Source organism: Acinonyx jubatus, chromosome B2 (assembly GCF_027475565.1).
Source record: "Acinonyx jubatus isolate Ajub_Pintada_27869175 chromosome B2, VMU_Ajub_asm_v1.0, whole genome shotgun sequence".
NCBI classification, from domain to species: domain Eukaryota; kingdom Metazoa; phylum Chordata; class Mammalia; order Carnivora; family Felidae; genus Acinonyx; species Acinonyx jubatus.
The window spans coordinates 100,503,031-100,528,546 of record NC_069385.1 but is presented as its reverse complement, the minus strand read 5'-3'; the positions used below and the strand labels follow the sequence as shown (position 1 = coordinate 100,528,546).

Here is a 25,516-nt window from a genome sequence, read left to right as displayed (position 1 = left end):
AATCGTTTTGTTTTAGTGAAAGTTGGAATTGCAGTAATAATGAAGTATCACGGAGTATTTCCATGCTGGTGGGCACTTACCACTTGCTCAGTTGTGTCTCACAAGCACCCTAAGAAACAGCAAGCATCCCCATTTTACAGATAAAATAACAAGTAGCTCAACACTCACCCTAAGTTATTTGGTAAATGGCAGAGGAGAGACTCAATTCCAGCAACTCCTACCAAACTGTCTTTTTTGACAGCTATCTTTCCATATTGACATTTCATTTATCCAGGAGAGCTCAAGAATAATGTAGCATAAAATTTTTCAAGGTAGGACTTATTTCTCTAAGCCCCACAAATTACTTCAACTATTTCAATGGCAACATTAAATGTAAACAGACTTCTCTTTTTGAATGAAGCATGTAGATAATGAAGCGTGTACTTCTCTGTCCTGGTGAATCTGGGCCATCACCAGTCTCAGTGCTGTGTGGCCCAGCAGCACCCTCAGGAAGAAAGACCCGCATGCAAGTCAACCCCCTGGCAGTTCCTGCAGCAGGAATAGGAACATACAAACACTGAGTAGGAACATATCCTTCAAATGCTTACCAACTTCTTTAATGTCACTGCAAGTTGGGAAACTACACACATTTTTAAAAACCCAATGTAAAGATTGAGTTCCTAACAGTCAATTTGACACAATTACCACCTACTGTGACTCCAGAATACATGGTTTTCTCTTTCAGATTCTTTGGATAGCTTGCAGAGCTGAAATGTCAGCAAGGTAAACTTGGCTTTACAGCTTTTACAAACTGCTAGATCAGCCTACTTTCCCACTCAGCCTGAGTTTCTCCAGGTGTGAAAGATAGAGAGCAAGAGTCCTACTGACAAAATGTTGGACCTTTCTGAAAATGATCATCTGAGGAGATCCTTTAAAATCCCTAGCTTTTCTTCGTATCAGTATCCCATGGTCGCTCCCACCCCTTCCTGATACTCTCATGGCCCTCTCAATGTCTATAGTTCTTACTGGGTGTAACCCTCATTATATTTTAAAATTTCTCACTGACACATTAGATGTGTATATCCTCAACCAGTAGGCCTCAAGAGCGTCCAGTCCCGTATTTGCACCAATTCAGAGCATAATATAGGACTCATTGTCAGTGTTCAATTAATGTCAGATTCCTCCCTCTGATACCACTGCCCTCTCCTGTGGAACTATGCTTTCTGGATTACTTCCAATAGGACTTGGATTTCACATCTGCAAACAAACAAAATCACAAAGACAAAACCGGAACTCCCCATCTTCTGTTCCATAGTATCAGGGTAAGGTGCTCCCCTCATGAGCAAGGGAGAAGGAAGAACTTCACCAGTCACAGTGTGGAGAACCAACATGATCTCCTAATCAGAGCAGCTTCCAATTCATGTGATGCAGGCCCCCCATAAAGTCACACTTCCCCTCCACAAACTCCTGTGCAAAAAGACTAGCAAACCCTAAGAGCTGAACATCCAACTGTTAAGTAGTTTCACAAAGATCCTGTAAGGAGATCTTCTTATCGGCAAGTACTCACAATATTTAAGTGTCTGATATACCAGGTATTACTTCTCCAGGAAGGGGTTTTGATTCAGGCTCAGAAAAGTCAGGGAAAGGGTCAGTTCTCCTGGACTTTCACTCACCCGCCCCCCATGGCCATTTAGCGATGTCAAATTGGCAAAACGTGATTTGTACAAGCTTAACTGGTAAATGCTGGTGTCACTGACGGAGAAAACTGCCTAAAGACCTAACCCCCAAGGACAGCACAGCAGCCTGCTGCCACCATGTGGTGACCTGGTGCAAATGTGGAAGCAGCAAAACCTGCAGGGCACAGCTTTCAAGGAAAACAAAATTAAATGTGTCTACCAAAGCACACAGTATTAAGGCCATGTGTATAATATAAAAATAGTTAAGTTTATTCAATGTCCTAGATATTTGGGTCAGAAGCATGTATTAATCTTAACTGGTTCTACAGCAGAGAAAGCTTTCTTGGCCTTCATGACTTGCCTCAGAGCTTCACTCCACCAGCACAGAACCTCTCAAAGCCTGTTCTAGACCAATGTGCTCAGAGAGAAAAACAGCTAACAAACACAGAAAGGATGAACAAAAACCAGCTGTGGTCCAATACCCCCAGATTCTCAGAGGTTATATGTTATTTATAGCCAACAATGGCTTGGTTTGTTCTGGGTAGGAGATGGAGAGAATGAATCAATGGATGAATGAATGAATGCACATACAACAGTCTTAGTCCTTGACCACTTTCTTCTCTTTACCCTATGGCAGCTTTGTCACATATCCCTCAACTTCAATTCAATTAACACCGTTATCCGGGGAATGAAAGATTGGCGGGGAGAGGAAATATGGAAGAAACTTCCTTGGCAGAACCCCAAAGTTCAGAGATGAGGCCTCCTTAGATGAGGAAGATGATGCCCTCAGAAACCATGACCTGGTTGTCATCCTGCATCTTGCTCAGTGCAGCCTGGATCTCTGCTGAAGAGAAAGGCTCTTCTTTGTCCCGGTTGATGGATTCTGTGAGGCGATTCATGCCCACCGACTGTGCATGAGCTTCCCGGAACACATCTAAGAGGGCCACCTTGAATTCCTTCAACCTGCCCAAGTCAGGAAAAGATGGGTGAAGAAGTAAACAAGCCCAAATGCTCTTAAGTGTTAACACAGTACAGGTATCCCCCAATACTCCCTCTATTATAGAGCTGCTTGAGCATTTTTAAGTACATATCCTCTGACCACGGGAGTCCATTTCTAGAAATTAACCTTACAACTACACTTCCATGAGTACACAGTGATAAATATAAGAATGTTTTACTGTCAACAGCAGTTTTACAGAACTGCTTTACATAAGTGTCCATCATTATGTCCAAATGCAAATAAATTCATACATCCACACTATAGTCATTAAAAAAGAAAATCTAGGGGCGCCTGGGTGGCTCAGTCAGTCAAGTGTTCAACTCTTGGTTTTGGCTCAGGTCATGATCTCACAACAGGGTTTGTGGGTTCAAACCCCATGTTGGGCTCCGCACTTTCAGCTTGGGATTCTCTGTCTCTCCCTCTCTCTGCCCCTCCTCACACATGCATACATGTGCTCTCTCTCAAAATAATAAATAAACTTAAGAAAAAAAAAAAAAAAAAAAGAAAATCTATATAAGCTCCTGAGAATGTGTTTTAAAATACAGTTCAAGGGCACCTGGCTGGCTCAGTCGGAAGAGTGTGCAACTCTTGACTTTGGGGTCATGGGTTTCAGTCCCACATGGGGTGTAGAGATTACTTACTTAAAAAAAAAAAAAAAAAAAAAAAAAAAAATATACATATATATATATATATATATATATATATATATGTACGTATGTATATTTCAATTGTCGTCGTTGGGAGATGAAACTGCAATTGGTTTTAATGTTTTTTTCCTAAATACCTTTCAATGTTTTCATATTGTCTTCAGTCAATATATTGTTGTGTGCTTAAGTTTTAATAAGAAAAAAAGCAAACCATAATCATAGCTTTTCTTTGGTGTCCAGTAAACATAAAAATAGATATATAAAACTGTTTCTGAACTTCTAATGGTAACAATTCCTCATCCCAAAGCAAATAACGACAATTCAATAAAGAAAAATGTGTGTCTGTATCCTATTGAAAAGAACCCAAGGTTATAGTAAGACAAAAATTTTGTTCTTGCTTCAAGACTCTCCTCCTTCCTGACCTCCCAAGGACACTATATTTAAAATTCTCATAGAGCACTGTTTATAAAGCAAATGATAAAATGTAAACAACAGGGGATTCTGGGCAAAGGGTATAAAGGAGTTCTTTACACTATTTCTGCAACTTTTTTAAAGTTTGAAATTATAATCAGAATATAAAATGTTCTAAAAATCATTGGGCCTACAATTTTGAGCTCTGATAACCAGCTTGTTTCACACCCTCTCCCCAGAAAAGAAGTCCTTGCCTCAAGGACATGTGGCATTCACTTTCCTACTCACCTGGATTCACTCAATTCCACCTTCTGGGACTCCTTGGTCTCCTGTGAGTCTGCGGTCTTTGGAGTATGCACTTTAGAGGATAAATGGTTGCAGATAACAGGAAGACAACAGATGAAGCCATTTCCACAGACATTAGACAAGTAATCCCCACTCGCCACACCTCACTAAGTCTGCCAAATACTCACTTCCTAAGGTTCTTAAGGGGCCAGCCAGGGTAAAGGGGTCAGACATCTCATACATTGTCTGGGATACTTAAGCCAGGCTTGGCAAAAAGCACAGCTCAGAGAAGCAAACTACTGAGCAAACTGGGCCCAGTTTCCAATGTTTTGACTGGATTTCCCTAAGTTCTCTTAGGACAAACCTCTTGGACACAAGGCCTTGAGCAGGAAACCAAACGGGAACCCACCAGATAATGCAGTACACAGAGCAACTAAAGTCAGCAAAGGAACCACCTCTTAATCAATAGGGGACACTCACTCACCTTGAGGCATTTCCTCCTCTGTGTCACTGAAGTCATAGGGGTCATAGGAGCCCCCATCCTTGGCATCAGAGTGACGAGTTTTCCTCCTAAAATACCCATAGCAATTAAGAGAAAGGCTTTGGGGAAATCCATCCTGTGCCTCCGACCAGAGAAAAAGAACTAGAACTACCTACAATCAAAGTGAAACAGTAGGCCCAGGCCTGTACAAACTGCTACTTTTTCTTAAGAAATCAAAAGCCTCCGAACTAGAACACAAACAGGCCCTGCTTCCCAATGCTCTTCTTCCCTCTTACATGCCCTTATAAATTCAACCACAGGCATGAGAGGAAAAAGTAATCGTGAGGAAAGGATTTTGAAAGACATGCTCAAAAACCCAAGTGAGTTAGTGTTCCTGGTACTTAGCTTTAGCAGGAAAGAGGTCAAAAGCACCATACCAAAGACAACAGAGGGGCCTGCTCACTCTCTGCCTAGGTTATCTCTGGCTTCCAACCCTGCAGATCTAGGCACCCTTTCCCTAAAACCTTGATGTTGACCAGCAGTACTTGATCCACCTCCACCCCTCTCCCCAGCCCTAACTGCAGTCTTTATCTCATTTCTCTTTGCTCCGCCTTACCTCTTCCTCTTCTGCTCTTGGTCCTCCTGGCTTTTCTCCTCTTCATCATCTGTCTCTGATTCATCCTCATTTCGCTTCTTACGTTTCTTCTCCTTCTCTAAAACCTAAGACCAAGCCAAGCACAGGTGGGTGGGAAGGGTCACTGATTCTGGGAAACTGAATAAAAAACTCTGAATAAGAGTCCCTTCTACACTATCAGCAGAAAAAACTTCCATGTCTAATGACTGAGCGTCTTTTGCCCCTGAGTCCCAGGACCAGGGGCACAGCAATAGGCTGCTACCTATCTTTAAATGCTGAGAAGTATGTTCAATGCCTTTCACATAGGAAGTACTTAATGAGTGTTTACAGTACAAAGAAATAAATGGAAAGAAAAAAAAAGGCTGGCCAATAATAGTTAAGTGGAAAACAATTCATTTCTTTACAGATCAGGTGTTTAATTTAAATTTAAGACAACTCCCACCCTAGCAAAAAGAGTAAACCAAGAAAAGCTTAGGGACCCACGATTAAAGCCCAGAGTGCTATAATTCACTAAAGTGGAAAGGAGGTGTGCAACGAGGAAAAGGAAGTCAGGCAAGGCTTCAAGTCTTGGTGTCTAAAATGACATAAACAAAATGTCACAAGCAGAAATTGAGAGACGGAATAAGAGGCAAGTTTGATAGCTCAACTTTCTTTTTTTTAAGAGCTATGAGGAGGCTCCATGTCTCTCTGTATCTATTTACTGTATGCCAACCATCTAGAAGTGCCTGGCCCCTAGAAGGCGCTCAGTCAGTTTTATATTTCAATTGAAATTTATTTGAATTCCCAGTATTACACTGTCAACTTTTTGAGTGCCAGCACTGTACTGAGTTTGGATATCTTTTGCAGCACCAACCAGTGACTTATATGTAATAGTGTAACTACTACATTTCTTTTTCTTTAACTTTTTCTGAACAGAAAACTTAGGCCATGGAGTTTTCTAGTACATGCCGGCAGTGTGCTGGCTCTTTGGGCATAACCTGTATGACACACTGTATTATCCCACTGGGCTGATATCCTTGTGGGGTGGGACACCCATTGAAGCCTGTCATCTGAAAGGTCACTGAAAGCCTGTGGTGTTCCTACATGAAGGTAAGAAACCATCCTGAAGTTTGGGAGAAAGCCTTCCAGGAAATTACGCAAGAGAGAAGGATTATGGTTTCCTTTCAGGAGCCAAATCTGCACTGAATGTCCGAATATGTATTGAATGTATATAACTTATGCTATAAACATGTAAGATATTCCTTTTTTTAAGTTTGCTTATTTGTTTGTTTGTTTATTTAATATAATTTATTGTCAAATTGGCTAACATACAGTGTATACAGTGTAATCTTGGTTTTGGGGGTAGATTCCTGTGATTCATGCTTACATACAATACCCAGTGCTCATCCCAAGTGCCCTCCTCAATGCCCATCACCCATTTTCCCCTCTCCCCTGTGCACCACCTACCCCCCTCCCCCATCAACTCTCAGTTCTTCTCTGTATTTAAGAGTCTCTTCTGGTTTGCCTCCCTCCTTCTGTTTGTAACTATTTTCCCCCTTCTCTTCCCCCAAGGTCTTTTGTTAAGTTTCTCAAGTTCCACCTAAGAGCGTGATGGTTCAACTTCTGATGCGAGTTTTTGAGATACCAATGGGATACTTCAAGAAACTGGCAAGGGAAAAGGTATAGAGGGAAGAGGAAGATCATCAAAGTCAATCCTTTGGAAACATCTACATTTTTAAGAGATAAAGGAAGTATAGGTAGGCAGAGAAGCAATCTCTTGATGGTGTAGCACATCAATTAAATCATCATCTCCGGGGCCTCTAGAGGCTCTGGCATCAGTATTTTAAAGCTTTCCAGTTGGTTCTCACATTCAGTTAAATGTTGCTTTCCATTGGTGACCTAAATGCAGGTGTCAGCCATGGAGAGCTGGGCAGCCTAAGTACCAACATTTACCCAGAAGAAGTTCTCAAGCATCTGAACCCTCACCTTCTTGAAGTAAGCATACTGGACCAACTCTACAGCTTCCTCTGCATCCTGCAGGTCCACAGTCTTGCTCATGCGGGCCTTGGCATGGGCTGTGGCCAAGCGAATCAGAGTTTCCAGGGTCCGGGCTGTAACTGGTGATGTCTGGGGAAGAAAACAAGGGAGGATTATTTGTCTAGAATTCCTTAGGCATGCCTGTCATTCCCACTGCACAGAAAAGGATGAATATACTACCAGGATGACTCTAGGAAGTACACGCAAGGATTCAGAGCTCTGTATTCTACATAAACACCTTATAAAATTCGGAAAGATAAAAATAACCAAGGAGATATGAGTGTTGAAGGAGAAAAGAGTAGGTGAACAGGGAAGAAAAAAATGAGACATCTTATAGACGGAAAGAGAAAAGGCTAAAGAGACTACAATAATGAAAGAATGATAATCCTTCACTTCCAGCCTGCGATGCTCTAAGAGCTTTGCTTTTTGTATCAACTGCATCATTTAATATACTCAATAACTTCTCCAAGTTTTATAGATGAGGAAAATGGAACTCAGGGATTTAGGTAACTTGTGCAAGGTCACACTAAGGCAGGGGAGGAAATTTTTTTTTTTAATGTTTGTTTATTTTTGAGACAGACAGAATACAAGCAGGGGAGGGGCAGAGAGAAAGGGAGACACAGAATCCGAAGCAGACTCCAGGCTCCAAGGTGTCAACATAGAGCCCGATGTGGGGCTCAAACTCACAAACCATGAGATCAGGAGATCTGAGCCAAAGTTGGATACTTAACCAACTGAGCCTTCCAGGCACCCCTGAGGACAAATTTTTAAAGTAGGGTAAATTCAAGTCCAGAGGAGGAGCATTCTGGCACACTCCCATCAAGTGGTTCTCATGGGCGTGGGTGCACACCAAACTGGCGTGCTTCTTTTTTAAATACTATTGGCTAAATGGTATCTCTGGACTAATGAGTCAGAATGTCTATGTTTAGGACTGGTCATGTATACTTTTTCAGTTTCAGGGGATTCTGATGTGCCAGTTGAGCATCCCTGACATTACCTAGACTTCTCATTTTTTTTTTAATGTTTATTTTTTTATTTTTGAGAGAAAGGGACACAGTGCAAGCAGGGAAGGGGCAGAGAAAGAGGGAGACACAGAATCCAAAGCAGGCTCCAGGCTCCAAGGTGTCAGCACGGAGCTCGATGCGGGGCTCGTACCCACAAGCCGTGAGATTGTGACCTGAGCCAAAGTCAGATGCTTAACCGACCGAGCCACCCAGGCACTCCTGGCCTTCTCATTTTTTGGATAAAAAAAACCCAAAAAACAAAAAACTCACAACCTGAGAGTGAATGGATTTGTGAAAGGCCAAAAAATGGCTGAAGACTTGGGATCAGAACATAGAGCTAGTTCTCTATGTCACACGCCCACATTTCCCACTGTATGATCCTTCAGTGATGGAGCTGGTCACGTCTACTTCTAAGCATCCCAAATTATCATTTATACCCCATCCCACGTTCAAAAACAAATATATTCACTTTTAAATAAATTCACTAAATCTTTTAATGGTTTAGAAGCCGTTAAACCAGAGTTTGGAGGTTATACATTCCATTAAAAGCTCTAATTCTGAATAACCTAAAAAGTGAGTGAAATCCTAGCCCGCATTAGCAGAGCTACAGAATCCAAATCGAGAGATTTACCAGACCTACTAAGACCACAATTAAAATAGCGTATTACACTCAGTGAGAGGGCTTCTGACACACTGGAACACGTTCACATGATGAGAGAAACAATTAAAAAGAAAAGGGGGTGCTTAATCTGAAGAAGACAAGTCATACACCATCACTAGAAAACAAAATTAAGACCCACAGGTCTACGTCATGGGGAAGCAGGTTCAAGCCCAATAAATAGAAGAATATTCTAAGAATGATGTACCAGGCATGCAGCCACTGGAGGTGTCAAGGAAGTCTTAGCAGAAATTCCAGACGATGGAATGCCTGTCTATGTGTGAGGTTGGAATAGGTGATTTGGAATCGTGTCTAAACCCAAGAGTCTATACCACATAATAATGGTCTTGGACTTGGGTCTTTCTGCTTTGAAATCCTTACAATGCCCCATGAAATTCAGATAAATTCACAGGTAGATTTCTAGAAATAGCTTTGGATAATCACCATGGTTGTCCAATTAATCATCTGCCGAAGTCCAGCTCAAATATCACAGCCTCTTCCCTCACACTCATTCCTTTCTACAAAGTCTAAAGGAAAAACTAATAGCTTCTTCATCTATACTCCAATCATCTTTCACATTCATTCCCTTTTAGGTACCACACCGTGGCATATACCTATAAATATGCACATATGATCTTTCCATCTACCTTCCTGCCTCCCCATCCCAGATCTGAGCTCTTTGAGGATAGCTCTTCCTATCTTAACCCTATATGTAAGAACAAACACCAGTTCAGTTCCCAAAAGTTGCTCCTTATGTTTGCTGAATGAATCGTAGCTTCTGGAGGCCAATGTCATCTGAACCAATGAGATACAGGCATCTCTGGCATTCTCACTTCATTTTCCCTTGTAAAAGGAAATGATAAGAATTGTATAACAGGAAGCCCTTCAGACCAGAAAGAAAAAGATAAGGAGTCACTAAGTTAAAATGTTTTCAGACCTCCCAGGTAACTGGGACTCCCCAGTCTTCTACTTAAGGAATTCCCAGCTCCATCTTCCCTGTGGGGACTCACCCTGGCGGTGTCTGAGCTCATGCTGTCTTGACTGCGCAGGCGTGAATACTCTTCTGCAATGTAGGCGGCTGACTCCTGAGTTAGGACGGGCTTGATGATTTTGGCCACATGGATGTACTTCCTCATGAAAGCTGCACTCACCATCTTCTCCCTGGACACACACACACAGTGAATTCTACGTCTTTGCCACACCTTGGCAACTGGCTGGGATAGGGACTTGGCCTCTCCTCAGAGAAGTCAAGGACAAGTAGTAGAGATGCAATCTAGAATACGTTATCATAAATCCCATTTATATAGAATGTGTACAAGACCCTTTCATATATCTTTCCTGAATTGTGTGGCTACTACTTACTTAGATATTATTTGTAAGGTAAATAGTACAGGTGAAGTTTAGGTATTATTTATCCTAGGTAAAAACTATGGCTCAGAGTAGCTTAAATGGACTCAAATTCAGTTTTCTGACTCAAAATTCCATGTTCTTAAATGAACAGGCTTGAAAACTATACGCATCCTACCGTACCACAGCCCAAAGCAGAGGTATAAGATCTCGCATTTCATGTGTTGAGCACTTGATCCCTAGTCTCCTTTATCCAAATCCACCTGCACAGCACCCGGTGCTTGCTATCTACTGCCCCTTCAACATAAATTTGTCACAAATAGCTACATGATTTGTGTAGTACTTCATATATGAGGATGACGTGAAACACCCACCATTCATTGGGCATGTGGTCAAAGTATTCCATTTTAAGAAAACATCAGAACTAAGCCTAATCACCACAAACATAAAGCAACTAGCCAGAAAAACAGGTATATGTGTGGGATCCAGAAAACAGGCCCACAGCATTATAATCCAAGCATGATCCTGCCTGGGCAGCACATAAAAACGTGTTAATATGACATAAATCTCAGGTTCCCTCAAGGGAGAAACATGAAGACCACTCACTTTTTCTTCTTGGTCCCATGCAAAAGGTTGTCATGCTTCTCATAAATCTGAGTGTCCTGCTGGTCCTCCTGGTTAAGATTGGGATCATCTGTGGCCAGGATATCCACGGCACTACCCAAAGGCATAGCTGGAAAACCCAAGTTGGGGGAGAAGAGAGTAAAAAATTGCTTCTTCTGAAGATAGAGAAGACTAACAAAGAAAAGACAGACACAGAGACATGTGAAGCCCACAAATAAGAAAGGTGGGACCACCTGGTTCATAGATGCTCAAGTGTTCCCAAACAAAATTGACAGAAGACACACCTCAGGGTAACTTCCAGTGAGCAAGAAGGGAGTGGCCAGGCAGACAAGGGTTCAACATCAACTCAGAAACAGAAACACCTCCCACCATCTGGCCCAGGCCTGAGATAACAGCGTCAGTTTAGGTTCCCTTCCATTAGTCCATCTTACTCTTCTCATGACCTCACCATCGCCATCCTGCTCCCCGGGTGCCCTGTAACGGTGCATCCTAAGGACATGGTCTGAGATCTCTCGATCCTGCTCAGGATCCATCTGATCCAGCATGATGAAGAGTAAGTCAAATCGGGACAGCAGTGAGTCCTGCAGCCCAATGTTCTCCATAGGGGTCTTGTACTGATCGTACTACAGAACATAAGGAAAAAGGAAAGTGGAGGCGACATCAATGGGAAGAAAGCACAAGGAGGCTAATTAAAGTTATTAATGATTCTGTTACTAGGTATTTATCATACAGATAGATTTCCAAACGTGTAACAAAATACACAGAAAGGGATATTCATTGCAATTTTATTTCATAATAGCAAGAGGAAAAAGGGAAAACGCCAAATGCCCATCAAAAGGACACTAGTTAAACAAATTACTATAAATCCATACAATGAAGTATAATAAGATAGCTACTAAAAAGAAAGAAAAAATAAAGGCCAAATTCAGCAAACGCCAAGATGGATAAATATAAAAGATTACACATTAGCACATCATCATCATAGTAAAAAACAAAGATAAACAGACTAATTTGTTAACAAGGAGATCATGTAGCTGTTGGTACATGCTTAAGTTGTTTCCCGAAACCCTCAAGAGCTGTTAGTGATTATCTTCTGGGAAAGGGATAGGAGAGAAAAGGCTTTTAATGTCCATATCATACTCTCTGTTCTGTTTATACATCCTATCATCTACATGTAGTACTTTGGTTGTAATGCCAATTCAAGCTACTGGGCTGTGAGACTGCAGGTCACTTTTGTTTTCTTGTTTGTATTTCTAAAGTTATTGTTAAAAGTAACTTTCCAGGGTATTCTGATGTGTATGAAAAGGTGAAGAACCACTGCCCTATATCAAAGACAGCAGCAAAGCGATGGATGAGCTTCCTTTAGTCTTTGGCCTATTATTTCCCTGGGGCATTGAGAATAAACTTCATGACCCAGTTACTCAGCAAAACCAAACCAAGGTGAGGACAACAGTAAAGTGCCTAATTCCACTCACCCTGCCATAGACAGGGTTGGCAGCTGCCAAAACACTACAGCGGGCATTCAGCCGAGCATGGATGCCAGCTTTGGCGATGGTGACTCGACCCTGCTCCATCACTTCGTGGATGGCCGTGCGGTCCATGTCGGACATCTTGTCAAATTCATCGATACAAACCACACCTCGATCAGCAAGGACCATGGCTCCTGCTTCCAGACGGCGCTCCCCTGGGAAATGAGGAGGTAAAGATATGTGCTACTATCCAGGTTGGAGGGGATGAGGGGAGAGACTTCAATATCCTTCCTAAGCGCTCACTGTCACTCATGAGAACACAGTGAAGAGCTGTTAAGTTCCTAGAGTCTTACAGAAAAACCGTGGTGGGTCAACCTTTTAAGGTCCAATCTGTATGATCCCTCAGCAGCCAGCCTCCAACAAACTTTACTCATGGATTCTCTCTTTATCTTCATCCTCATGTGATTCCCCAACTAGAGCTCTGCTCTCTCTTCACTAGTCTTCAAATCCCTTCCTCTAATTTATAAAATAGCACAATCTTCATTTTTATCTCCCTTCCAATTTGCAAAGCCTTCTCCTTCAAAAACTGAAGACATTCTTGTCAATAGAGGGTCACCCAAAGACGTAAATAATTCAGCCACTGTTACCAGAGGCTACTAAGTCTTCTACGATCGGGCTCAAACTAACCTTTCAAGTGTATCTTCCCAACATAGGCCAGTGCCGAGAGCAAACTCAAAGAATCTATGCTTGATCTCACTGCTGGACCTTTGCCAAAGACCTTTATACCCTTACCAGTTTCCTGGTCTGTGGTGACAGCGGCGGTCAGACCCACTCCAGAGGAACCCCGGCCAGTGGTGGGGATAGCCCGGGGCGCAGTACACAGCACATAGCGTAGAAGCTGAGACTTGGCAACCGATGGGTCCCCTGTAATTTGGGGGGCGGGGGGAGGAGGGTAGTGGTGACTTGCTGGGAAACTCCTCCCACTGCCCAGCAAGTTCTGCCAAGAGCATAACAGAAATTTATAGTAATTGGTTGTTAATAGTATCCCTTTCACTTTCCCTTCACCATTCATGGAAGAATATATTTTAGATACTATACATCAGGAACCCCAAAAATGAGAATAATATTAAGAAAAGACTTTTGCCCTTTGATAGAACCAAAATACACTACGTAGAAAATACATAATCTTACAGACTATAGATTCCCACAACCACACTCCACAAGAGAAGACCAAGAGTCTAAAGCAAATCCCCAATGCCATACCGATTAGGAGAATATTGATGTCCCCACGGATGTGGCTGCCATTTTCTAGGTCTCGTTCCACCCCTCCCAAGAGCAAGCAGAGAATGGCTTTCTTAACATAGTCATGCCCATGGATGCTAGGGGCCAATGACCTGGCCAGCTGGTCAAAGATATCCTATAGGAGGAATAACCAAAGGTGTGAAAAGCCTGGTGAGATTCAGTGGGGTTTTGCTGAGCTCCGCTTTATGCTTTAATCTATAAAAATACTTGAAGAAACCTGCAAATATAGATAATGTTTCTAACTGTAAAAGATTTTAAGACAAATCATACTGATCAGACCATTATCAGAACAGATACAGAGAAAGCCTGGATTCCAAAACTTGCTTAGGGGTTTAATATTTAAGAAAAAAAGTATTTCCAGGTTCCCAACATGTTAGGTTTAATAAGAATGTGTATTGTGCTTCCAGTGACCTTTATCACACAGGCATACACAGATGACCCTTAAGTAATGCAGAGGTTAGCGGTGCCAACCCCCTTACACAGTCGAAAATCACGTATAACTTTTGATTCCAAAACCTTTACTAATACCTTACTCTTGGGGTAAAGCCTTACCAAGAACATAAAATGAGTCAATGAATACATTTTTGTATATGATATGTATTCTATGCTCTATTTAGCTAGAGAAAGGAAAAGGCCATTAAGAAAATCATAAGGAAGAGCAATACATTTACAGTACTTGTATTTATCGGAAAACACTCACAAGTAAGTAAACCCACATAGTTCAAACTCGTGTTGTTCAAGGGTCAACTACATTTTCTTCAATTCTAATGTACTCATTGGTACATTGATATTCTTTAATTTTAGTATTTGTATTAGGTTCACTCAGCAGCCCAGCAGGTAACACAACAGAAATATTAAACAGCAAAAACACCCATTTACCTGCTGACTGGGTCAAAACTAAAAACTAACACCACATACTTCAAAGGAAAACCTTCCTCCTGATCCAGTACAAAGATGAAAGGTGGCCCATGGCCAAACACAACCCTAACAAATCCATCCCCACCCTCAGATCCCTAAAGGATGCTCAGACCTTGGAACGAGTTTTACTGAACTTCTTGATCTTGGCTATATCCTCAGCAGAGAATGAAGGCTGAACATCCTTGCTCATTTGCTTCACATTACAGGCAATCAGGATAGTCCTGGGACAAAGAGAGTAAGAGGGAGCCTGCTGTTTTCAATTCTTAACATCAGAGTCAACAGCATGTTGAAAAAAAAAAATAAAGGAAAAAAGAGAAAAAGACAAGTTGTTCTGAATTCAACAATCGAGTCTCTCTTAGTCTGTGACACAAATATGCCAATGATTCTTCATCTCAGGAATTTATTCTTTGCTGCCCCACAGAGCTTCAGACAGAAATGTGGATGAGAAGGAGGTGGGAATATGTGAGAAACTCTCCCAAGTAAGCCATGAGGCTGGAACCATGTTCCCAATAACTCCCACTTTTAGCATAAGATAGTATTATCAATTTTATTTGATGGAGAGGAGGCATCCCATCTCCCAGGCAGGTAGTCTGCTCTACCTGTCTGACGTGATGCTCCAGAATATGGCAAACTGGTTCAAGAATACTACAAGAAATGTAAGCTGCCAGCAGTCAAATATCTCACAACTGCCCCTTTACCTGAAGGTCCCTGAAGTATAGCCTCCCTTCTTTCCAGGAAGGCAACGGTAGGTCCCTACCACCTGGACTCGATCACCAGGCTTCACTTTATCTACCAAGTCATCATCCAGAATGACATCCACAGAACGGGGGAGTTGGCCAGCGGGGGCCTTCTCCGGCATCTCCTGGATGGTGATGGTCTGGTGGTCCTTGTAGACAGAAAGCCCATATTCTGTCTCAAGGGGATTGTTTTCCTCATCCTGAAAAAGACACACAGAAAAGCATTATCTCGTCCTGGTCTTAAAAATGCTATACTCATTTTTTATAGGAAACAAATACAATTTGAAAATGACCTGAGGTTTTAGTATTTAGGAACAAAACAAGCCAAATGTCTTCTCTAGCTTCTTCTATTCCCATCTGTTCTAGTAACAAATCATTTAATGGGAGGGACAACTACAGTCTGAAGGAATCATGGCTATATTAACATCTAAATTAAGATTCTTATTTCCCCTTTACTATGATGCAATATTTCCACTCCTAGGTCATACCTGACAGAAACATTTGCCCAAAGCCACATACTACAATGTTCACAGCAGTATTATTCTTAATAGCCCCAAATTAGAAAATATCCAAATGCCATCAACAGAATCGTTAAATAAATGTGGCATATCCACACAAATGAACACTATACAGCAATGAAAATGTATAAAACACACCTATTTACAACATGGATGAATCTTATAAATATCTATTGAACAAAGGCAGCCCAACATGGGAGTATTCAGATAAAATATAAAAACAGGCAAGCTAACTATCAGGATAGGGTAAAGCCTTGGGGAGTGTGGGCCTTCAAAAACTTCTGAATGTTAGGAAGGCTCAATTTCCTGGTCTGGATGCTGATTTTACAGGTATATTCAGTTTGTGAAATTTCACTCAGCTGCAAACTCCTATAAGCTTTCCTGTATGTATATTAAACTTCAGTGAAAACATTTTAAACTTTGATTTCTTGCCATTTGAGTTTTCTAAACACACCACAGCTGTTACTTACTAAGTGCTTACTATGTACAAGGCATTGTGCTACCATCTCATGAGATTATCTCATATAAGCATCACAACAATTCCGTTTAGAAGGTATTTTTCACATTTAACAAATAAGGAAACTGAGGCTGAAGAGTTCCCCAAAGTCACACAGGAAATTGCAGGGCCCGGACTTGAGGCAAGTATAACTCCAAAGCCATGTTCTTAAGTACCACACTAGATGACCTCCAGGAGTCCAAAGTATTTCAGGTCTTGAGCAAAGAAGCCTGGCCCCAGTAATCAACAGAAGAATACTCCCTCAGTAGTTACTGAAGACATTCTAGAAGGAGGGCTCTTAATGAAGAAGAGAGCAGGGTGACTTAGAAAACCCAACTGGCCTGAAAGTAAAAAGACATGTATTCTAGTCTAGGGTCATCACTAACTGAGACCATATGCAAGTCACTTAACCTCTCCAAACCTCAGCATTTCACCTAGAGGCTGACTAAAGGATTCTAAAGTATGCTTCAGTTACAATTCTAAGATATTCATTCTTGTTTTATGTTAAGATTCCTGCACTAGCTGAGTTGAAAACAAGAACTGGGTCTCATTCATATCTGTGTCTGCCACAGAACTTAACAATTCTTTGGATGCAGTGGTTCTCACTTATTATTTGATGGCAGGGAAAGGTATTCCTTGATAGAATGAATTCAGACATCAAGTAACCAATATTAATCATCTTCTGTCTCAATAAATAAGAGGGTCTCACAACATCCTCAATTCAGATCAATCTGACCACTAAGAATACAGCCATTTCCAATGCCATTCTTCTCCCAAACCCAATGTAAAATATTTGCAAAGATTTCATAGCAGCAATATAGCGTAAGTATTCTCCCATATTACTTTAAGTAGATTATAAACTTGTACATAACTTTGCTAAAAGATCAATGTAGACTGATGGCTTTTTTCCACACTTTCATAATTTGCCAGATTTTCTAAAGTGAGTATTCATTTAAAAAAAAAAAAAAAGAATTGAAGGCTTTCCATATTAAACTCTGGCTAGCAACCAATCTTTCCTTTAAATTAATGCTTACTTTTCAGCTTATTTACTTCTAGAAGACTTCAAACATTACACAATTATTTGCATGAAAACAGACATCTTTGATTCCAACCTCCAAAGAAGGCCAATTAATTCATTCCCCTCACCTTGGTAGGATATACAGAACTGGACGGAAAAGCCACCAGGCTGGTGAGATCAGAATAGCGTCGCTCTATAGTCTTCTTGGTAGCAGGGCAGTAGTGGACACTGCGGACGACTTTGGGACGAACTAGAGAGCCTAGGAATAGAAACATGCATAGAAAGTCATGCAACTAGACAGTGACAGAGGTGAAATCTGACCCAGGCAAGCCTGTCATGACTCCAAATACTGTATTCTTCTGACTAGTTGAAGCTACTTCATTAATACTTACCATTTACTCATCTTTATATTTACATGTAGAACATCAACATATCTATATAAAATCTAAAGTATAACCGAGCCTGTCCAAGAAGTCATAGGAGTTAAGAATTAGAATGAAGACATTGCCAAGATTCCCCTACTCTCAGCAGAATTCATCATTCTGGACCCCCTAATGGTGCACACTCACAGCTCCTTCCAGTTTCATCCTGTAAGTTCAATGCTATATGCTACCCAGCTCCTCTCAGCCTCTCCTGGTTTCCCAGCCCCCCCTAAGTCTATCCCACCTCCATTCCCTTAGTCCCCTATTTGAAGCCACTCACACTTAGTGACAATGCCCTCCACACAGACTACACAGCTGAGGAAGCAGGAAGTGAGAGTCCGGGGAGACACATGCTTAGAGCCAAAGCTGCCCTCCAATCCTATGTAGAACTCTTCATACTGCTTGGCATAGGTAGCATCAATGGAGGCCACAAAATCCTTTAAAGCCCGCTGGAAGGCAACCAGCTCCTCAAAGGCATTGCTCAGGAGGCTGCAGATGGTTAAGAGAAAGAATTATTAAGCAGAGAGAGAAAAATTTAAAAAGTGACCCTCAAAAACAAAAGTGGACATTCCTTGATGATCAAAACAACAAGTGGAAAATCTAGCTCCTTTTCTCCTGCCATCTTACAAGACTCAGTAAATTGTATCAGAACTGACAGCGAACTTTAGTTCAACTTCTCAACGATGCAGAAATGATACTCAGTTAAACATGGAAGGGGGAGCTCTCCAGAGGAAAATGCCTACCACCCACTTTGGGAAGAAGGAAAAAAACATAGGTGGTAAGGCAATGAGGGTCAAAAACATCTCATCCAGATCCTCTCCTCGGAAGCCTGTTCCAATACGGAGAAAAGAAAAGGGAGCCATTCTCACTCGGAGCCAGGATATCCTCTTGGAAACCCTTGCCACTTACCGGTTAGCCCTCTTCTCATTTTTCCTGCGCAGGTCATTCACATTGACAATCAACCGGTATTGGTTGTCACTGATCAGCTCCCGAACTTTGCTCTGATAAATTCCCTGATCTTCCTACAAAACAGCCACCACATATCACAACAGCCATAAATTCAAATGTAAGATGGTATTTAAACAGAGGCAGTTCTCACAGCAAGATAAAGGTCATTCTCTGCAGCACAGCTGACCCCCAATTTCTCCACATTTTCACTCACTACCTGGAATTCCAAATACACCCTACAAGGCCATTGCAGGAGTTATAATGATTTCCTCAACGCCCATGCTATTATTTCTACTGACAACTATAACTTTTCTGTATGCAGTCATTTCTCAACTTTTAATGGGGAATTAAAACAAGCTCATAATAATAAGTCTACAAGGACGAGTAAAAATCTCGTCAAAACAAGATTAGCATATCAAAATGACTTTTCATTTAAGAATTACGTAGGGAATTAAGAGATTTTATTTCTCGATCAGCTGTATGTAGAATAGGAAAGAGTTCTCTCATATCCAGACCTAAAGGAATAGGGAGCCTTCGCTATTTGTTTACAGATACAGTATTATCAACCTTTCAAAATGCTTTACCAGTATTCTAAGGCTTCCAATCATGGATGGCATACAAAACCCCCTTTACCAGCATACCAAATACTTTTCCTCTGCATCTCCTGTGGCATAGAAAAAGAATGCGGCCAAATTAGGAAGAAATCTTTTCTGCCACGTAGGAAGTCAGTGATTAGAATCTGCGCAACTACAACGTAGCGGGTCATTACCGTTCTAACGCACTCTTTCCCCCACACTCCCTCTAAATTCGGAAAGCAGGGAGTGATCTCCAAAAGGTCAAAGGGAGCTTTGCTATTTTGTGTGCACTTGAAAGAAACCCGTCGCCTTTCGCGAGACCCCGCTATCATTTGCACTTAGGAGAAGTTACAGGATACCTCTGTCAAGGATGCACCTACAGGCGACAAGCTAACGACGGATTCCACCGGGAGAAACGTTAGTAGATCGGGCATGGAAAGGTCCTGAGGGGGCCGGTCCGGCCGCAACAGTCCGGAGGCCCAGCAGTCCTCTCGGGAGCTCCGGGGGCCCAGCCACCGCTCGGCGTGGAGCGGCATCTGCCATAGCCAACCTCGGCCCGTCAGCGTCCCTAGGGGCTCCAAGCAACAGAGACTCGCGACCCCGTGCCTTTCTCACCTCGTCATCCAAGAAGTCCAGGTAATCTCTCTGCGCTTCTCGCAGCTCCACGTCGTCCAGTACCACGGTCCCCGCCATGCTCCCCGCCTAGGAACTGCTACCTCCAAGCCCGCGCGAAGGGTCCCCAGCTGACCCCGCCCCGGCGCGAAAACTTCCGAACTTTTCCCGCCACCAAAGGCTACGTTGAGAAGGGGCGGGGCTTTTCTGGGGATATTCACATTCTGATTGGCTGATTCCTCTTACGCCAAAATAGTGACTGTCCAATTGAGAACTTTTTCTTCTTCGGCTTTACGGAGCTGCGCCTTGCCGTGGCGGGAAATGTGACCTCCGGGGCCGTCTGTTTCTTCCTTCACTGACAAGAAAACTGACCAATGGGGCCGAGAGGAGGCTCGCGAAGTCTGGTCATTGGGCAGCCGGGCAAGACCGGGAAGCACTGCGTTCTGGGAGTCGTAGTCTTCCCCCTTTTACCGGATGTTTTGCAGCGTTTTTTCAAGCCGAGGATCCTTGACCTGCCGCTGAGTGAGGAAATCGCCTCGCGGTTGGACTGGAAGTAGCCGAAGTGTCAGAGAATGGGAGTTTATACTCAGGGAGATAAAAACATAAAAGCAAATCGTTTTTAAATGTATTAAACCAAGTGTACTGGATATGTTTCCCAAGCAACTGCCCTCAGGTGGAATTCCGAAAAAACAAAGTGGATTTTGAGAATCTGTGGGGTGGAAATAGAAAATAGCATCTTTGGAAAAGGTTCATTAGTTCAGCGACCCATATGCTCTCTGACTACCGTTGCCTGAAATACCCGTAAAGATATCAGGCCGCGGAGGAGGGCGAAGTGAAAGAAACATTTTCAGTATCGTATCCCGCCCCCACCTAGAGATGGCCTCGCGTGTTATTCTACAAAGGTCTGGACATAATTACTACACCATCTTACTTGCAAATGGGTAAGTTAAAGCTTTCTCGCCTTCGAAGGAGATCACAAGATCTTTTAAAATAACTTCGTTTATTGAAAGATAATTAACCCGAAGAAGAAACAGGGGGAAAAAAAGTGTTTCAAACCACTCTTTTAAGTATCAGTCGTAATTAAGATACAGTAAATCTGAAATTACAAATAACTAAAAGATCATTTGCACGTCCAAGGTTTTTTGTTTTGTTTTTAATCTTTAATAAGTGTACGACTCAATAAATTGTTATTATGTGTGTACTCAAATGTCTTTAGGACTTACTGTGCCCTGCTAAGTATTCTAAGTGTAGTCTGCCTAAACAAAATATATATGCCATCTATATGTATGTGAAATATGTATTTTTAGTTATTACACAATTTATAGTATCTTTGTGTTTGGTGTCATCCTAGTGGGCAGGTACATTGATCCTTAGTCAAGGAAAATGGGTGCTCATCTGACTGCTTGCTTTTGTTTATATTAACAGGCAATTTTTTAAAAAAAAAATAGAAATTCTAGATGAGGATCCTGTTTGCAATTATATAGTAAGAGATAATTCCATATTAATTTAAAAGTGCCTTTATCACCTGATTATAACTATCATTTTATGAATATATTGAAAGCAGTACTGATGATATTCTCAGCTCTGTAAACAAATTGAAATTAATACTACGAGAATCAGGAAGCTTAGTTCAAGCAAGCAAATTAAGCAAATAATTTCATTTGTAAAGGAAAAAATCCAAAGAAGTGAGAGTATGAAACCAAATCTTTGACTCTAACACACTTTTCTGTGGGCTTCAGTTTCCTCATATAAAAGATGAGGAAATTAGAAAACTTCTAATAATTTATCCCATTCTAACATTCCGTGAGCCTATGGCAAATTTGGAAACTGTGTAAATGAAATTGTAAGACAATTCCATTTAAAATTTATCATACTGTGTTTCTTGATAAAGACTTTATTTGCTTTAATGTCATAATCTTCAGTCATGAAGGACTTTTGGATATTTAATTGGTGTTTCTCCCATTCATTAGGGTGTAGATCTTTGAGCAAAGAAAGTGTTTCATTTATTATTCCCTACTCCTCCAAACTATTCAGAAAGAAAAATCAATCAGGTTGCTGCTAAAAAAAAATAAAATTAAATAAAAAAAAAAAAGTTAGGGGCATTTGTACACATCTTATAGAGTCTACTTGAGCTTAGCCAATGTACTTCTTCAGAATGAAGCACGTGTAACCTGATGAAGTCGTGGATCAATAGTTTCCATTTTTGCTCACATTCTTGCTTTCCCTCTGTATCCATTCTCTCCACCCTATGCCTTGATGGACCTAAGCCAGTCTCCAAGGCTAAAGAAACACTAGGGGGCTCCCTGGAGAGCAGAAGTATGTAGGAAGATGGTAGAAAACAAAACTTGCAAAGAATATGCAGTACTTCCATTTTCCATGTCCTTAGAGACCAAAAAGTACCCAAAGGCACCATAAGAAATATGATTTATTCTCACTAAATGATACACATCTTTGTTCAAACCAATGAACAATATTATGTGTTGCAAGACTTCAAACAATACCCTGTGATTAAAGACTAGCTTTAGGCATCCAGGAAAATGCCATCGGCCATTATAGACGTTTATCATTCTCTCAAAGGCCACAAAAGATTGGAAGTAAAAAATTCTATACCTCTAGGTGCCAGAGCAGCCTAAGGAATAACCTACAGGTCCAGGCTTGCCCTGGCCAAGCAGATCTCTTCCTTTATGTTATACAGACTAGTCAGAATCTTCTCCAGATGACATAGTGTAGGGTCTTGAGCACCAAGATCAGCAGCCTCATTTCTCTTTCTGGCTGCTCTAGTTATTAGTTGTGTGACCGTGGGCAACTTACTTAGTTACTCTACCTCAGTTTCCTCATCTAGAAAAATTAGAAGTAGTATCTAATTTAAAGAATGACTTGTGTATTCAGTGAGGTAATAACAGATAAATACTGAGAAAAGTGCCTGGCATGTAGTAAGCACTAAATAAATGTTAACCACTGGTGGTGGTGGTGGTGAGATGGTGGTGGAGGTATTAGTGGTTGAAGGAGAGTCAAGAGATGTTGGAAGAAAAGGGGAGGAAGCACTCTGGTGAATTCTGGAGCAATTCAAACAATCATATTCAAGCCTCCTCCCCACTCCCACCAAAAGCTTAGAATAGAACCAATCAATGCATTTCTTTCAGTGAGAGTTTGTTGGCTGCAAATCCAATAGGCTAAAGGAGTGATACATTCAGAAAGTGTTGTCTGGCCCTAATTCTGCCTGTGTTGAGAACCATCAGAGGGATTTGCTCCATGCTTAAGGAACACTATGGAAGAAGACCAAATGGTCTCTGGAGTTAGCCAGCATGTCTTATACCAACAGGAGAGTGTCATAGCATCTGCTCCCATTCTTTGCTTCCTGGAATCCTTCAGGTTAGATATGCTATAAAGAGCAGGAAAATGCAGGAGCCAAAGGGCATCAGTGATCCTGATTTGCCCATTAGATTTGACAACATAGTTGGCCTACTGACAATTTGTGATTAATTGTCGTTTGCCAAAGTTAATTTCAGCAATTGGGTTACTTAGTCCTGGAAAGGTCATCTCCATTCCTTTTTTTTTTAACCAAGATTTTATTGACAAATAAAAGGTCATTCCCATTCTTAATTTCACAAATTTCCCCAAAGCTCTGTTTGAAGAGTTTTGCTTCAGTGTTTAAAGATTTGCAGGAGAAAATTACCAAAAACTTACTGAGTAAATAACTCATTTACATATGAGATTCTCTAATAATAAACACTCTGGAAATCTGTCTTGATTTGTGTACACTTAAAAAAATACAGACTCTATGCTTTTAATTGTGCCAATATAATAAAATGATGAAGAGATTTAGTGTATCAGTCAGCCAAATATTAGTTGAACATTTGTATACCAAATTCTGTCCTTGACCAGAGACTTTAGCTCAGTACTGTCCAATGGAAATACAATGCATAACACATATATAACGTAAAGTTTTCTAGTACCTACGTTTTAAAAGTAAAAACAGTTTTTACTTTTGAGAGGTGAAATTAATTTGACAATACATTTTATTTAACCCCATTTATTTAAAATACCACTTCAATATGTAGTCAATATAAAAGAAGTATTAATAAAATATTTTACTTTAAAATTTTTTTTTCCTTTTTGAGAGCAAGAGAGAGTGCATGAGCATGCACGTGCAATTGGGGAAGTGGGGAGGGGCTGCAGGAATGGGAGGGAGATCTTAAGCAGGCTCCAAGCTCAGCACAGAGCCAAGGCTGAGGTGGGGCTTGATCCCAGGACCTTGAGATCATGACCTGAGCTGAAATCAAGAGTCAGATACTTAACCCATCGAGTCACCCAGGCACCCCTTCCTTTTTTCTATACTGAGTCTTAAAAATCCAGTGTGATTTTTATACTTACCCACATCCCAATTCAGACTTGCCACAATTTGGAAGCTCAGTTACCACATGTGGGTAGTATCTACCATATTAGCACAACTTTAGAATACAAAAATCTATCTCTTGAAATAGGTTATGATTTAACTTGAAAAAATAGCAACCATTTATTGAACATGTACAATGTGTCAGACACTATGCTAAGTATTTTACCATATAATCTCATTTAACCTTTAGAATACTTTGTGATGTGGTTATTTTTTTTAAGTTTATTTCTTTGTTTTGAGACAGAGACAGTGTGAATGGGGGAGGGGTAGAGAGAGAGGAAGACAAAGAATCCCAAGCAGGCTTCGTGCTGCCAGCAAAGAGCCCAATGCGGCCTCAAACTCATGAAACCATGAGATCATGACCTGAGCCAAAACCAGCCACCCAGGCACTCCATGATATGGTTATTTTTAATTCTCATTTTACAGATGAGGAGACTACAGGTTTAAAGATCCCAGGGGGTGCCTGGGTGGCTCAATTGGTTAAGACTCCTATTTCAGCTCAGGTCACAATTTTGCAGTCCGTGGGCTCAAGCCCCGTGTCGGGCTCGTGCTGACAACTCAGAGCCTGGAGCCTGCTCTCTCTTTCTCTCTCTCTCTCAAAAATGAATAAACATTAAAAAAATATATATCCCAGAATCCCATACCAGTAAAGGTCAAAAGCTGGATATGAACCAAGGTCTGTATCACTATACTGAATACTCCTTTAAGAACAAATGAGTATGTTAAGATCCAAATGCAGAATCTTACCCAACAGACTTACTAGAATTTACTTAAATATTGATTAAATGGATATTTTATATTTTAAAATACTTTACTTGGGGTAAGTAAACCATACGTCATAATTTTGAAGTTTCAAAATATTTTATTAAAAAAATTTTTTTAATGTTTGTTTATTTTTGAGGATCAGAGAGAGACAGAGTGTAAGCGGGGAAGGGGCAGAGAGAGAGGAAGACACAGAATCTGAGGCAGGCTCCAGGCTCTGAGCTGTTAGCACAGAGCCCAACGTGGGGCTCAAACTCACTAGCCGTGAGATTATGACCTGAGCTGAAGTTGGATGCTTAACCAACTGAGCCATCCATGCGCCCCTCAAAAGTATTTTAAATGCTTGTCTTTATTCAGCCGACAGAGCTTTGAGGTGAGGATATTTATTCATACTACAAATAATGATGCCAGGTTTTTTTTTTTTATTATATGCAAGGTATTTAGGAGGATACAAAGATGAGTAAGATGAGAAGTTTACAATCTAGTATGAAAAATAAGGCACAAACATAAATTACCCTGAGAAAAGGCAACATGTGTTCTAGGCATGGTACAAAGTGCCATATGAGTTAAAAAATGGCAGA

General features: G+C 41.2%; 2 protein-coding genes across 3 annotated transcripts in view; one reads left to right on the top strand and one right to left on the bottom strand.

The window, feature by feature from the left end:
* Positions 1 to 1,902: 1,902 nt before the first annotated feature.
* Positions 1,903 to 20,008, bottom strand: MCM3 (minichromosome maintenance complex component 3). Its single transcript, XM_015070116.3, has 17 exons — positions 19,781 to 20,008; positions 18,552 to 18,664; positions 17,923 to 18,131; positions 17,349 to 17,479; positions 15,150 to 15,388; positions 14,564 to 14,672; positions 13,495 to 13,648; positions 13,024 to 13,155; positions 12,238 to 12,446; positions 11,211 to 11,385; positions 10,745 to 10,871; positions 9,802 to 9,952; positions 7,079 to 7,219; positions 5,096 to 5,199; positions 4,483 to 4,568; positions 4,002 to 4,071; positions 1,903 to 2,618 (listed from the first exon to the last, which is right to left on the bottom strand). Exons 1-17 carry the CDS (start codon positions 19,856 to 19,858, stop codon positions 2,420 to 2,422), a joined length of 2,427 nt encoding a protein of 808 aa, XP_014925602.1. The 5' UTR covers positions 19,859 to 20,008; the 3' UTR covers positions 1,903 to 2,419.
* Positions 20,009 to 20,315: 307 nt separating this feature from the next.
* Positions 20,316 to 25,516, top strand: part of PAQR8 (progestin and adipoQ receptor family member 8) — a 119,737-nt gene continuing 114,536 nt past the window's right edge. Inside the window, exon 1 of one of the 2 annotated variants that reach the window (XM_027057578.2) lies at positions 20,316 to 20,718. The gene's annotated coding sequence lies outside the window, so the exon portion shown is untranslated. The remainder of the gene's footprint in view (positions 20,719 to 25,516) is intronic. The other variant, XR_008298565.1, reaches the window with a different exon arrangement.